The 15,275-nt window shown below is 36.4% G+C and overlaps 1 protein-coding gene across 1 annotated transcript in view; it reads right to left on the bottom strand.

Moving 5' to 3' along the window:
- Window positions 1-15,275, bottom strand: part of LOC149068708 (A-type potassium channel modulatory protein KCNIP1-like) — a 146,743-nt gene that overhangs the window by 43,985 nt on the left and 87,483 nt on the right. Inside the window, exon 3 of the mRNA XM_089250697.1 lies at window positions 6,406-6,475. Coding sequence (XP_089106823.1) covers window positions 6,406-6,475 — 70 coding nt within the window. The remainder of the gene's footprint in view (window positions 1-6,405; window positions 6,476-15,275) is intronic.

The following is a 15,275-nucleotide window of genomic DNA, read 5'->3' as shown; positions in this document are numbered from 1 at the left end:
GGGCTCCCGGGCCAAGTGGTTCTTCTGAGGCCCTAACTGGTAAATTCTAGAAATTTTTTACCGGATCTCATTTTTAGGAAGCCCCCGGGCCGTGCTCGGATGGGCCCATGCGTTAAGACTGCACTGCTAAACCCCATACATGTACCTCGTCCATATTCCTCTGCGGAACCTCTAACGAATTGGTACATGTTCGAATGTGCGTGTACGTGCAGTGTAACCTAACGTGTAGTTTCTTTCTGTGTAATGCTTGTTATGTGTATTTTGCTTTTTTTTCTCAAGCCGAGCACAACTCAGGTCTATCGCCAATGACAATTTACTACCTAGTGAGTTGTGCCGGAAGTGTAAATGTGTGTACCTAACAGTTTGAGTGCGTATCTAGTGTTGTGTATGATTTTTCAGTACTGCCATCTATATCTCAGAAGTGAAGTGAGTGATGTGTAGTGACTGAATATTTGTACTGTTCGTAGGACTGTTACTCTCTGTGGCGAGACTTTTCAATGGGGAGATCGGCTCGCATGTGCTGGGAAACCGCAGAAAACCAGTTTCAACCGACCACTACTGTGTCGTCAACGGGGTTCGAACCTGGATCCTCAGGATGTAATAATGGCTGAAAGTCGATATATGAAGAGCATTTTTTTGTAAGTTCTGGAAGTTGAAGAAACGTCATTGGCCTGAAAATGAATTTATTTAAGCATGAACAAGTAAACCTAATCAGTTGTTTCGCGTTGTGGGCATAATAATTTATGACTACAACTTGCTTATGCCATGTTGGCCATATTGCAGCAAGGTCTTACCGTTCCTGATTTTGAAGTTTACACTAGCCGCTTTTAAAGAGTATTTCTACGCAGGGGGCGTGAAAGAACCGTTCAGTGTATCACAGAGGCCTAAGTATCTCTTGATCATCACATAATGTATGAACGACTTCGCACCCTTGTTCATCACAGAGGTCGATCGACTCTTGACCAATCGCAGAGGGTAAGAAGAAGTCTTTGGTCTATCACGGAGGACCGAAGAACACCTTTGTCTATCAAGGAGGGCAAAATGCCTCTTGACCATCACAGAATGTGTGAATGACACCCCCCACAGGCTAATCAGAGACTAAGTGACTTCTTGAGCAATCAAAAGTGGTGAAAGGATCTCTCGACCTATCACAGAGGGTGAACCCCCACCGTCACCACAGTGGCGGTCGGCTGAAGTTGGTTTCCTGTGGTTCCCAACTTCGAGGCGCAAATGCGAGCCGATTTCCCCATTAAAGTCTCGCCACAGAGAGCAACAAGCCTACAACGATAAATAATTCAGTCATTACACTTAACTCATAGTTAGAAAAACTGGTGGCTAATGGCAGCACTACACATACCAAGTATTACACAGATACTAACTTTACGCCAGGTTTCACTACACGTACACGCACATTCCAACATGTACCAATTCGTTAGAGGTTCCACAGAGGAATATGGACGAGGCATAGGTGGAGATAGAGTTGAAAGTCTGGGGGGGGGGGCACGGTCATTATTGCTAGGGGGCACGATGATGATGATGTTGTCATTTCATATATACATATATAATGTACATTTGATCAGTCGACTGCACTTTGACGCTGGGAGGGGCAATGCTCCCATCCCCCCCCCCATATCTCCGTCCATGGGACGAGGTGCATGTCTGGTTTAGTAGTAGTCACAGAGGGTGCAAAAAACCCCTTAGTCCAACACAGTTGGTCCAAAAACCCTTCGGTCTGTTACAGAGATAGACCTCTTGGTCTCTCACAGAAGGTGAAGGACCCCAAAACCAATCGCAGGCTGTATATAATGGTTGTAATAGATTCCTTGATCAACCACACACAACGAGCTTTTCACGGTATCACCGCGAGTCTGTAGACCACAGGTAACTCCAGTCAATCCCTCATTGTACAATCTACTACTTGTCGACTCCCGAAGGAGGTTTTGCGTCAAAAAAGGCTTAGTACCTATAAATGAAGTAATTTATGAGTTGCCATCTATGTTTCAAAGTAGCGACAACATCGTTGAAAGTAAATAGTTTTCGGAATGTCGTGGGACTACCGATCACCATAAACAGACGACTCGGTGTACAACCAAAAACAATAAATAAAATTCATCTGAAAATTGGATCCAAGTTATCCGTCTTTCCCGGAAGAATGCAAATTATCATCGTAAAATGCCATTGTAGTATAAACGCGGCATGGAAAAAAAAAAAAATCAAGAACGTGACTTTTCAAGCATTAACATTTATCCATATAAGAGAAAATAAAAATCGCATCTTTTTTTCTCGTAAGATCTGACATTTCTCGTTGATTTATGTGTTTCTATAGCGTTAACTTTTTTCCTCTTTTCTCTCAACTAATAAATTTCTTTTCCATCGATTTGTTATTTCTTAATATCTTTCTTATTTCAAGTTTCGGAACATAAATAAATAAGTAAATGTAATTAATCTTAGTGTTGGGGGAAGAGGAAAAACCACTGTGATCCCCCCCCCCTACCCGAATTCCTATCTATTTCCCTTGAGTTACCTTAAAAAAAGTATTTCCAGTTGTATACGCAACACGTATTTCGTATGTACACCATTCGTTGTACGGGTAAAATATTCGAGATTGGGATTCGTGACCGGCAGCACGATCCCTAAGGATCCAGAGTTTCCTCCACCTCCCGTTTTTCCCCGTGATTTGATCCTGCTTGTTCGTTTTCACTGATCGAATTTTCCATGGTGACTGTGTAGAGTAAGTACGTACATATCGAGATCTCAGTCGGAGTCGAACGTTTTATCGTCGGGAATTCCCCCTGAGGGGAGGAAATGAACTCGTGATTAATTATGGATTCCTATCCAGGATTCTAATCAGCTTGATTACGGGAATGCCAACGTCGTCTCTTTGAGTGTTATGCGGTGAAGGATTTCTGTCGGAAGAGACAGCGATGCAGTCGACCGGAATGTTATTCGATTACGAGGCTTCTGGACGTCCGTGTATTCGTTTTTGTGAGGTAACGTATTACAAGATACGCAATTAATTTCTGATCTGAACTTTTTTTCAGTAGAATCGGAATGTATTTTAATAAATTATGCCAGTTTTTTTTTCATTGAAGTTTGAGGCAGAATTTAATTTGTAAATTCGTTTAATATTGTCTGATACACGACTTTTTTGACTTTTGTGGGTGCGTTATCATTGGGAGCCAATAATAACGATGACATCGTGCTATACATCGGGGGAATTGCATTTCAGTTCTATGTGACTGACTGACTTTTTTTCAAACTGTTAAATGTCAGAACTATGTACGTAATTTTGAAATAAGATCAATTTTCTGAAACACACTGTACATCTACGAAATATGAATGATAAGTTAAAATTCTACAATAGCAATAAGCAGAAAGAATCGGGATATATTTTTTTGAAAATAGGCCAATTACTATAATCCGCTTAGCCTACAAGAAGATATATTGTCCCGATCGTTATGCAGACGATTCAGTGTAAAGCATCCATAAATTATCTAAAAGCAAGTATTAAACTGTTAATGGTAGGAAAGGTCAAGATCATATCAGTGGAGTATCCAAGCGTTTATAAAAACCATACAGAATAAAATAAAGTAAAACTTTGTAGACACGTCGGACAACATGGCGACAAAATGTCCTTTTATATAATATATACCGGGAGCAAAAATCCCTATTTTCTCTTCTCCTTTGTTTTCTCAACTCCTTATCCTTTTTTATTTTGTTTTTTTTCCCCCCTGCAGGAAATGAAGTTGCTTTCCTGTTTTTAGAGATCGCTTTCTACGCCATTGAACAAGCAGCAATGACCGACGGAACTTTACAGTAGCGGCCTTAAATGTTTCCCAGCAGAAGTATATACACTCACACGCTTATTACATCTTTCTTGGAGTCCCTTAAACGCGTTTGTATCTTTTTTTTTTACTTTTCTCCTTGAACACGTTAGCTTTCAAGAATAACAAAATTGTTTTTCTTACGTCCGCGATAAAAGCTTAATTCAAAACACATAAACCCCCATTAAAGTCCATCCAAGCACCTCATTGAGGGAACTATGAGCGAACGTTTATAGCGTCTTTTTGCATGGATGTCCGTTGTTAATGACTAGGTATATTTTTACTTTCTTTGAAACAGTGGCTCTTAGCCGGGTGTCCATGGACCCCTTGGGGGTCTTTGGAGAGGTTCCAGGGAGGGGGTCCTTAGCTTGAATCAGCAAACAATTACGACAACTTTTTGTCTAGACATTATTATGTACGGAATGTTATTCTGTCCCTGGACTTCGTCTTATTGGTTCCGTGAAACGCAAAAGGTTACCTGCTTTAAGACGACAATCATAGCCACCCGGGATCCATACCAAGTGTATAGCTTACCAACCCTTAGTTTGACAGACCAGGGTCTGAATCTCTGTTGGGGCATGGATATCTTCATTTGGCCGTTTCGAATATAATCTTAAATGTAAAGTCACTCTAAAAATAGCTTTAACCATTTGAAGGGCGGTGGTTTCGCTGTGAAATTGCCTGTTCAAAAAAATTTTCCCTCGGCTGGGTGGGGTGGTGGTTTGCGGGGGTGTGGATTTAAGAGGGTGGATAAAAGAGAAGCAAAAAATAGTCTTTTTTTTTTCTTTTATTGACTTATGTGTAAACAAACTTCAGCTACAGGAAGACGAAACATTTTGATTTAGTTATTTTATCATATCCCTACATTGGTATATTTGAAACAGCAAAAAGAAATTTCCCCTCATACACATACAAGTAATATCCATAGAGTGCTCATGCATATAAAAACTAAATTTATTCTAATTTTTCATTTTTTTGTAAAATAATTCATTTCTTTCTCTTATGTATCGTTATTCTTTCTGCAAAAGCCAATATTAACCACTCATCATTGAGGGTGCCTTTGATATTCCCTGAAAATACCTTCATTGCAGATGAGAACGATTCCCAGGCAGCGTGTTCTATGTGAAAACAAAATCGGTCGATACTTATTTGTGGAATTACATACACTGCTTCTTTTAGTTTTGTCTCATTTAATTTCGGAAAAATTTTCTTTTAGGTGAGAGGAACCTGGACCTGATTTGTCCACAGTCTTCATTATAATTTTCCATCAGCTCCAGGGGTATACGCAGGATCGACTTAGGAGGAGTCACAAAAAGTTTGTGGTCGGGGGACACTAGGATTTTCTTCCAAATAAATCTTTAGTTATTGACCTTCAAAAAACTCTGGAGTTAACAAAAACCGATTAAAATATCTGATTAAGATATTTTATTACTCCTCCGTATTTAGTCTTTCGATATTTTATTTTCTACAAAAAATACTAAAGAATATTTTCAACTTTTAATCATCTTGGAATGAGCATAAGCCCCCCCCCCCTCCCTGCGTACATCTCTGATTAGCCCCCAATTTTATGTGAGGTGATGACAGCAAAACTTATTTGGAACATTAATTCATCTGTGACATTGATTTAGCTCCATTTTTTGACTAAAGGGTTTTACATGAACTATATATTTCTCTTTCAATATAAAAAAAAACGGAGAATCCGGTTGCAATTACAGATGAAATCAGCGTTGCCATTCCCCAAGTTTTAGATAGAAAAAAATAGAAATATGATTTCTAGTATCATTTTACATGCATATAGCCTGAATATGTAAATTTTGAAATATTTTTCAAAATTTAATGCCATATAACAAAAACTCTAGATCCTTTTTAAGGTCAAAAATTTGAAATCAGCACCCTAAAATCTATCCAGAACAGCTATATTTTTCCATGTTAGGTGAAAACCCTGTAGACCAGAGATTATCCGACCGATACTAACTTTCTCATAGTCCAGAAATGTAAATTTTTAAGTAAGAAACAAAGCCGAAAAATAACTGTTATCAGTGAAATAAAGGTAATTAAAACTTTCAAAACTCTGCACGAATTTCAACTCTCTCTAAAATTCGACTTCCACGAGACTCCGATAACAAGAGGGGGATCGGGATAATGACCCGGAACGTATAAGTCTTGAAAAGATGATAATGACGCGCTAATTTATGTGATAACTCCCTGATAACACCCAAGCTGAATCGTAAGTACTTGAAGCTATTTAACGTAATCGCTGGACGCGCTTGAAACTGGAATAAGTGAGAGGGAAAAATATGAAAATTAGCTTATGAAAATTTTATTTTTCGCATTATATTATCATAGGTAACTTCCCTAAATTCAACTCATTCTTAAGCGATTGTTTTTTATTCCGGTTCGTAGAAAGAAGTCTAGTAAATAACCGCTTGAGATGCAGAGAAGCGCAATTTACCTAATTACAATATAAATCATTCTTGATTTTATTTGTCCATTATCCAAGATAATGTATTATATAACTTGAATAAATCCGTAATATAGCTTCAAAATATTGTAAAGTAGATAATAATACCCCAGAACTTACCGCCTTGGGGGAAATATGAAGAGAAAATATCCTTGAAGGAGTTTTCGTTGACTATTCCAGTAGGACATACCTTGGAATGGAAATAAAAATCGATTATAATAGTTCAATTAAAATATAAAATAAATTATACAACTTCGATTATGTGAAAATGAATTTTAATTGAAAAATAAATTCTAATAATTCTGAACAATTTATATAATACATTGTCATAGACGATTATATACAGTAAAAATCATTTGTAACGACTACGGCTTTTACTGATAATCTCGCTATTACGAGTAATTCTGTGGTGTTTGGTCAGAACATGATAACTTCAAGCATTTTTCATTGTCATTTAAAAATCAAAAATGACACATACACATAAATACAAATGAAACTACCATACATCAGCATGTTTTTTAGCCGTACGCACGTATTTGTGCATTTGTCTCACTTATAATTAGTTATAATTAGCAAGACTTACAGTAAGATCAAAAAGCCTTTTTTTTTTTAAATATATCATATTCTGATCGAACACCACAGAATTGTCAAACAGCTAATGTTAAAGATACAAAAAATATTCGATTATTTCGAATTATTTATGAATGAATATCAGAACACATTCGCTATAACGACAACGGAAATTCTGGAAAAGCATATTTTACTTTTTCATTCTTTGAGAATTCAACAGAAATTGGAGAGACTGGAAAGAGTCATATTTTCTTAATCTATCTACCCAATAGGTATTTATAGAAAGGCCATGTCAGTACTTCCCTCCAATGGATAACAAGATGATAAGATAATCGGAAGATGAAAAATACATCATATTATCTGTAAGTGTGGGTTCGGCAGGTGGGGCACAACCTCCGGTTTTGACATTGCTGTAACCTTTTCTTGAAAAATGCTTCCTCCCCTCTCCTTTCTTGGAATCTTCTTAAACTGGACACAGGATAAATAGTTCTTATTCATTTTCCCCGCCTTATATTTATTGGATATTTTGATAGTGCAACGAATCGTCAGTTGTAAAAACTGCTGCATTCGCAAAGTGTAAAATTTTGTTACACAATGAACATTGTGTACGCATAAACAGTTAGCTCCAGATGTATATTTCAATGAAAGTAGTTTAAAATAAAATGAAAAAATATATATAATTCATTTGGCTTTTTTTCACATTTATATGTTCCTACAGAACAAAAAAAAAGATAAAATTCGTTTATAACGACTGGTCCGTTATAACAATAATTTTCGCTCTAATTACGAACTGTCGTTATAAATAACTTTTACAGTACGTATTCTGATATACGAATGAAAATAATTTTATGTGAATTTTTCTTTGGATTGGATTTAGATTGAAGTTGTGTCCTGAAATGAAATTATTTAAGCTTGCGCACATGATAAAACAGCATGAGATCAATGCAATTAAACAAAAATTGGCAGAGATTTCATTGATTCAATGTTATTTAAAATTTAAATTTAAAACTACAGAAAATTAAATATCTTTTTTTTTATAACCCATGTAAAGTAAAACCTCGATAAGTCCTCACTCAAGTTTTCGAGAAATTGTAATGGCTTGAGCGTCGGTTTTAAGTTTAAAACTGTAAAAATCGTATAAATGTAAAATAACATTTATTAGCATGCAAATTGAAATTGGAATAATAACAGATCTATAGATTACCAAGGAAAAAAAACGGGCTTTTTACTTTTTTATTGAGTTTTACAGTGTTAATTATTATGGTTGAATAATAATTAACTGACGATTTATTTACAATTTTATTTTAATTCAGACAGAGCAGAGTAATTGGTAGAAAATATTTAACTTTTTTTTCCCCAGCATAATTATATTTACAACACATTTAATGCTTTACATTCTTCAGTAATAGTTCATGGTACGAAAATAAGGTAATCTCGAATGCAGGGCCTGATTTTGACTTGAAGGAGCAATGGGCAGGGCAAAGCTGAAATTATAAAACTTTCTCGTTTTGGGAAAATATCTGTGGTTTGTATGTCAACAAATATATTTTGCTCAAATTTGAAACCTCCGGATTAGGAGGAGAGGGGGGGGGTCTCTTTTGGCAAATACCTGAATTTCCCATGTCAAAATCAGCTTGAACAGCCTTTAACGCTCTAAAAACTGTTGTTCCAGTTGGGAAATGAACTTCCTCAGTGTCACTTTCGTCACTTGAGCAATTTCGTTATCATATGGTCGCTTTGAACATATGATAATGCTGTTACCAAGCTCTTTCTTGGTAAAGGTAAGAAAGAGCGTGGCTTTAAAGGGAGCCATATAGAAATTACCTGTTCATTTCTCACAAACGTTTCTATAGTGACGAGTTAACCGAAATTAGTGGCGAGTATACTAGGGTTTAATACATTGTCGTCTTTCGAGCCCCACCGTCATCACATTGGTGGTCGGCTGAAGTTGGTTTTCTGTGGTTCCCAACTTCAAGGCGCAAATGCGAGCCGATCTCCCCGTTAAAAAGTCTCGCCACAGAGAACAACAGTCCTACAAACAGTACAAATATTCAGTCATTACACTTCACTCAATTCACTTCTGAGATATAGATGGCAGCACTAAAAAATCATACACAACACACTAGATACGCACTCAGACTGTTAGGTACACATACTTATACTTCCGGCACAACTCACTAGGTAGTGAATTGCCCATGGCGATAGACCTGAGTTGTGCTCGACTTCAAAAAAAAAAAAACATTGTCGTCAATGAAAGTTGGACGGGACTGAAGAAAAATGACGATTTAAACGGCTTATTAGGGTGACGAATAACCGAGATTTTACTTCGTTTAGTATTAATTGACAGATCTCTACTATTTTTCGTCATTTTATGAACTGAACAGTTTCCTTAATTTTAAACCAATTTTTATTCAGTTGAATTGATGTCATGTCGAATCCCGTTGTAACGAACTCCAAGAGACCTGAGAAATCACTTCTTTATAACGAAATTTCGTTATAAAGGAATTCCAGACTTTTGCTGTTGTCCCTATGTAAACTTATCTGGGGGATTAGAAAGGTATTCGTTAAAACGAGATTTTTGTAATAACGGTATTCGTTAAAACGGGATTCGATCGTATTTTATTATGCGCATAATCTGTTAATTTTTTTTCCTTGAAAATTTGCGAAAAAGCTTGGTAAAGCAATGTATTGGAAGATATGTAAAACATTCTATTGGCACTGGGTGGCATGTAGAATCAAAAATACGTGTACCTCCTCCTGACGAGTTCAGGGTTCCCCCGCTCTGTCTTAATGAAGAGATTTCAGCAGCTGGTCAAGAAGACCTGGGCCATGCTGGAAGCTGTGCATGTATATATTGTGAGCCTACCGTGAAGTCTGTTTCTGTGTAAGGCTTGATATGTGTAGTGCTGCCATCTGACGTCAATTTCTGTAACTATGAGTGAAGTGTAATGATTGAATAATCGTATTATTGTAGGTCCGTTCCTCTCTCTGTGGCGAGACTTTCCAACGGGGAGACCGGTGGTGGGGTTCGAACCCGGGTGCTCTTGATGCGAGTCCGTCACTATGATCAGTCAACCACCACCGCGGTGAAAAACATAAGAATATGTGTACCAAATTTGAAATAACATCAATAGGCTAAATAATATTTCTAATGATATTCCTACCAGTGCACAGTTTTTCGGCAGATCCCTTAACGAGATGAACGTGCGATTACGTTATAAATGAATTCCAGTTTTTTTTTGTATTCTTCTTATGTAAACTTATCTTGGAGGTTAGAAAAGTGTTCGTTAAAACGAGATATTCGCTATAACGGTATTCATAAAAACGGGATTCGACTGTATTTGTTATTTCAGTGTCATATTATTATGTGTCATATTATCTCTTTCTTAAACCACATTGAATTCTTTTCCTGCAATCAGAATAGATTTCTACCAAAAAGAAACCCTGGAAATCTGCACTTTTAAACTTCACTGAATGTGTACAAAAATATTGATTTATCTCGAAAAACTAGCCATTTTCTTAGATGTTAGTAAAGCATTTGATAGTGTCGATCACACAGTTCTGCTCTCCAAATTGCATTATTGTGGTAATAGAAGGCAACGGTTCTAACCTTCTCATTTCATATCTTACTAACGGAACTCAAAGTGTAAAATGTAATGCTCATTTCAGTAATTTTATTAATATTATCAGCGGAGTCCCACAAGGATCTGTATTAGGTCCCTTATTATTCATTATCTTTATTAATGGCTTATGTAATCTTAAAATAAGTGGTAAAATCATTACGTTTGCCGACGATACTGTCATTCTCCACTCTGTAACAGATTATCAACCACTTATCACAGCAATTAATAGTGATCTAATTACAATTCGAAACTGGTTTATTAATAATAATCTCAAGTTAAACATTTCTAAAAAAGTAAATTTATTAATTTCTCTTTACTTAAATATACTTGAACATAACATAATATTCCATGAACCAAATTGTTTTAACTGTAATTCATGTAATTGTCAACGTCTTGAACAAACAAGTACGATAAAATACCTTGCTATTCACGTTGACCAGAATTTAAAATGGCTTTCTCATATTAACCATTTAAAAGCTAAATTGCATTTCATTGTTATACAAGTTTCATCATCTCAAACCTATCGTGAGTAAAACCTTTCTACTAACCTACTGCTATTCAATGTTTCATTCTCATTCACTGTATGGTTCATCAGTCTGGGGAAGCGATTATGTATCTAATGTTACTCCTATTTTGTCTCTACAAAAAAAAATTATCAGGCTATTGACATCTGATTGTAACACTCCATCAAGCGAACTCTTTCATCCTACTCTCGAACGAACTCCAGATTCTACTACCAGAATCTACTTATATTTTTATAGATCAGTAATGATAATTAAGAAGAATCAATTTACTTTAACCTCAAACTCAGCCCGCACATCCGCTCGCCTTAATTCCACTTATTCACTACCTTTAATTCACAAAACTATACTCAAAAAACATTTCAGTTTTCTCGTTCCGAAATTTTATAATACCATTCCCAATGAGATTAAAGAGGCAACTACATTCTCGAGTTTACAAAAAAAAATTTAAGTTCCATCTTTTCCAAATTCCAGACATTGAGATCCACTTTTAATTTCATCCTCAGCCTTCTTCTCTTAAACATAACTTTCATTTTTTCCCCTTCTGCTTTATTAACTCGATGTAGGAATTAAATAGAAAAAAGGAAAACACAAAAAATGCTGTCAAATAACATATCCAACTTATTTTTCAGAAAAATTTAGACAGTTGCAAATGCGTTGAATTGGCACGAATGTACATTATTGTATTCTGCATATGGTGATTCATGTTCTCATATCGTATAAGCGTCACAGCATCTTCAACCCCGTCACATGTTTATTATTTTCACACCAATTGTATATATCTTGCTACCACCTATTGTTATACTAAATTTATAATTACATTTTGCCCTCTTTCCTTTCTCTTTATTTTCTTTTGTTTCCTGTTGTTTATTTTCCACTTATCTTTATAATACATATTTTTACCATTGTTTCATTAGTTATCATTTTTCTATCTATTTGTCAAGAACTCTAACTTGTTGTAGTAACCTTAACATGCACAAACATTTTGATTGTAACAACCAGTATGGGACTAATGTCTCCTTGGTTGTTTTGTACTTGTATATGAATGATATTTTATTTTTTTTTGTAATTATTTGAATTTGAAAATATTTATTATATTATTGTTATTAAAATGATTTTTAGTTTTCTGGCCACCAGATCCTCAATTCACAAAATATGGACACGTCAAGCTGATTATATTTCAATGAGACAAAACCATGAGATCTATCCAACCATTGCCAAAGTAATATGGACTGTCTGCATCAAGTACTGACGTCTATTCACCCTATTACTAACGTAGTGTGTGTTTGTAAACAATCGCCATATCGTCTTCTGGGTGCTACCATATCCCACTAAACATTTATTGAATGTCTAACTATTTGAATGTCTAGTCGGCCGTGGTGCTACTCGAGCTATATCAATTTCATATTATGGCACCAATACATTGTTTGGCGAACTTTAACGTTGCCAAGAGGACGATAACGTTCGGTTTTGAAATTCCCAGATATAATATAACCTCGAAGCTATTTGTAGACAAATGACAAATATTTTTTATTCTTTGGTGTTGCCGAGAGGATTATAACGTCAAGTTTGATTTGCTCAGTGCGAATAGAACCCGGAATCATTATAAGAACAGAAACACGTGGTGAATCCGTAACAAAGAAAACAAAAAACACTAAAATATTTGAAATAATCCCTATGTTCTTTAATAACTTATTTATAAGATATTATCCAAGGAAGTGGAAAATGACAAAATCCTCTTTCCAAATCAAAGTGAAATGGAATCTTAACGCGCGTATAAAATATATTATTAATGTTAAGCGACATGCACATTAGCGACGCCATTTAACATAACATCTTAAACTGACATCGGTGATTAGCAGGGCCCGGGTGTTGATGACATTTGCATTTTTTTCTGCATGTTGCATTTTTACGTTTTCTTTTCACTTGTTGGGGCTTTTTTGGAATTTTCACGATAATTTTTAACTTTTAAAATTTGTTTTGACAATGAAAAATATTGAAAAAAAATTATATGAATACTAATTGATTTGAGCACTTATGGAAAAAAGTATGCTTGAATTTCTTGGAAAATGAAGGAAAACATGCTTTTTGGCATCCTAAGCACAGGCACTGTAAAACATTATTCCCTCCCCCCAGTACGCCAGGCACGGCCCCCAGATCCAGCAGCAGGGCCCTCCGATCAGAATCTTCACGGGCCTCTGAATAGTGAATTTCTTTAAAAAAAAAAAAGATAAGAATTTTTTGTCTCAGCCTCCCTCCCAAGCCCGAGATTTGTCAGCCCCACAGTTATGGGGGGGGGGACATAACGCCGGTGCTTCTAAGCTGTTCATAAATTATGAATTTTAACTCGTTTATTAGAAAAATTGTTAGTTTTAATGAAATCTAAAGAACAGAGGGGGAAAAAAACTAAGAAAAAAATTTGCAAATGATTTTGATGATGTTAAAACGTTTTCTCTCGACATTCGAACACAATTGGTCTTTCCAGAGAACTTCGTTTTGTTATTTTGATGGCATTTTTTTCAATTTTGATGGCATTTTTTTCAATTTTGACATATTTTTTTCCAATTTTTAGGACATTTCTTAAAGATTTTTTAGGGCAACCACATCCGGGCCTTGGTGATTAGAGTTCATGAAGAGGGTGGTTCAGCAATGAATACTTTATTTTGATGTGTACGTATTTAAAATATAATTCTTCACGAGAAACAAAGCATTCGATGTCATATAACATATGCAAACATGCGTCACATGAGGATTCATACAAATGCGCGAATCCGAGATACAAAACGTAAACCGCACAACACCATCCAATTTAAATTTCTCGTCCTGACAAAAACCTCAAACACGAATATACTTTAATGTATAACACCCCCCCCCCCCCCGCCAAGTCCGCCATGCAATCATAGAAAGCTTATGAAATGCACATATCTCTCTATATACACACCATACATCTCCTTGTTTTCAAGTAACCCGAATGATTAATTTTGGTGTGTTGTATATACAAGCATATGCGATACTCGGGATTATTTGAACCGTTTCCTCTTATCTGGAAGGAAAAATTGATAAATGGGTTCCGCGTTATACGAGCATGATGAATGAAGAATATGTCCATGTTCCCCTTTATCAGATATGATATTCGGGAATGTGTGAAGTTATTCTCGATTATTCAATAGCCGTGAGACTAGATTCGTGGTGATGAATTCGTGATTCAAAGGAACTGCTTTGATATATATATAGGATTTGATGAAGTGTATGTACTAGGAAAATTTCAAGATGATTTATTACTTCGAGAAATTTATATAGACTTATACAGGGACGCCCAGAACACTACCGTCGGGGGGGGGGGGGAGAGCCAAGGCATATGAGGATTTTTTCTGCAGTAGAATCTAGGCTCAACCCATGGCCCTTGGGCCAAATGCGTCCCTCAAAGTAATCTAATGTGACCCGTGACGTCAGACTTAAGTTTGTAAAAGTGAACTGAGCGGGACAGATATTTCCAAACCGCTTGAGTAGAATTGAGTTCTGGGTGCAGTTTCACATCACATGAGTGGCCTGTGGGATATTCCCAGATCACTCGTGTGACCAGTGACTCGCGGCATATTTATAACTTACTTGAGTAACCTGCTTCACAGTTCCGGAGCAACTAAGTGACTTGTGACACAGTTCCACATTACTCAAGTGGCCCGCATCACGTTTCCAGATCTTTGAGTGATTTTTGGCGTATTTACAGCTCATTTGAGTGATTTGCGGTACATCCCCAGGTCTCTTTAGCACTGGAGTAACCTGCGGCGCTTTTCCGGATCACTTAATTAAGTGGCCCGCTCTTTCCTAAAGGTTGAAAAACCTTTATCTAGGGTCAGAAATGTTTTTTCCTTATCGCATAACATGCAATTGTATGATCCCAGATCCTTTCACGCCATGCATCAGATTTTCTCTTGCTCTTCATCATAAGATCAAGGTTGTGTGCCTTAATTTGGTGACTTCTGAAGTGGGGTAATGCTCGTATCCCCCCAATAAGCGTGGTGCAATGAGGTTTCATTGCGAAAATTTTCCGTCCTGATGTCTACTATCGCCCTTCTTATTTAGGCGATAGAGTTATATATAGGACATCTCGCAACTTGCGTACATCCTCCGTAACTTGACGAATTCGTGTACCGCATTCTCGTATTGCTTTGAAAGCTTGAGCATAGAAGGTTTATTTAAAGGTACGTGCATACTGCTCGTGTGACTTGTTGAGCTTGCGAGTACGTGATGACAACCAACGCGCCTAACTTGAAAT

This window comes from Pholcus phalangioides, unplaced genomic scaffold, assembly GCF_987345545.1.
Source record: "Pholcus phalangioides strain wild (caught in Gottingen) unplaced genomic scaffold, Ppha-v1.0 ptg000024l_1, whole genome shotgun sequence".
Taxonomy (NCBI): Eukaryota; Metazoa; Arthropoda; class Arachnida; order Araneae; family Pholcidae; genus Pholcus; species Pholcus phalangioides.
Note: the sequence above shows the minus strand (reverse complement) of the source record. Positions and strands in the feature narration are given on the sequence as shown.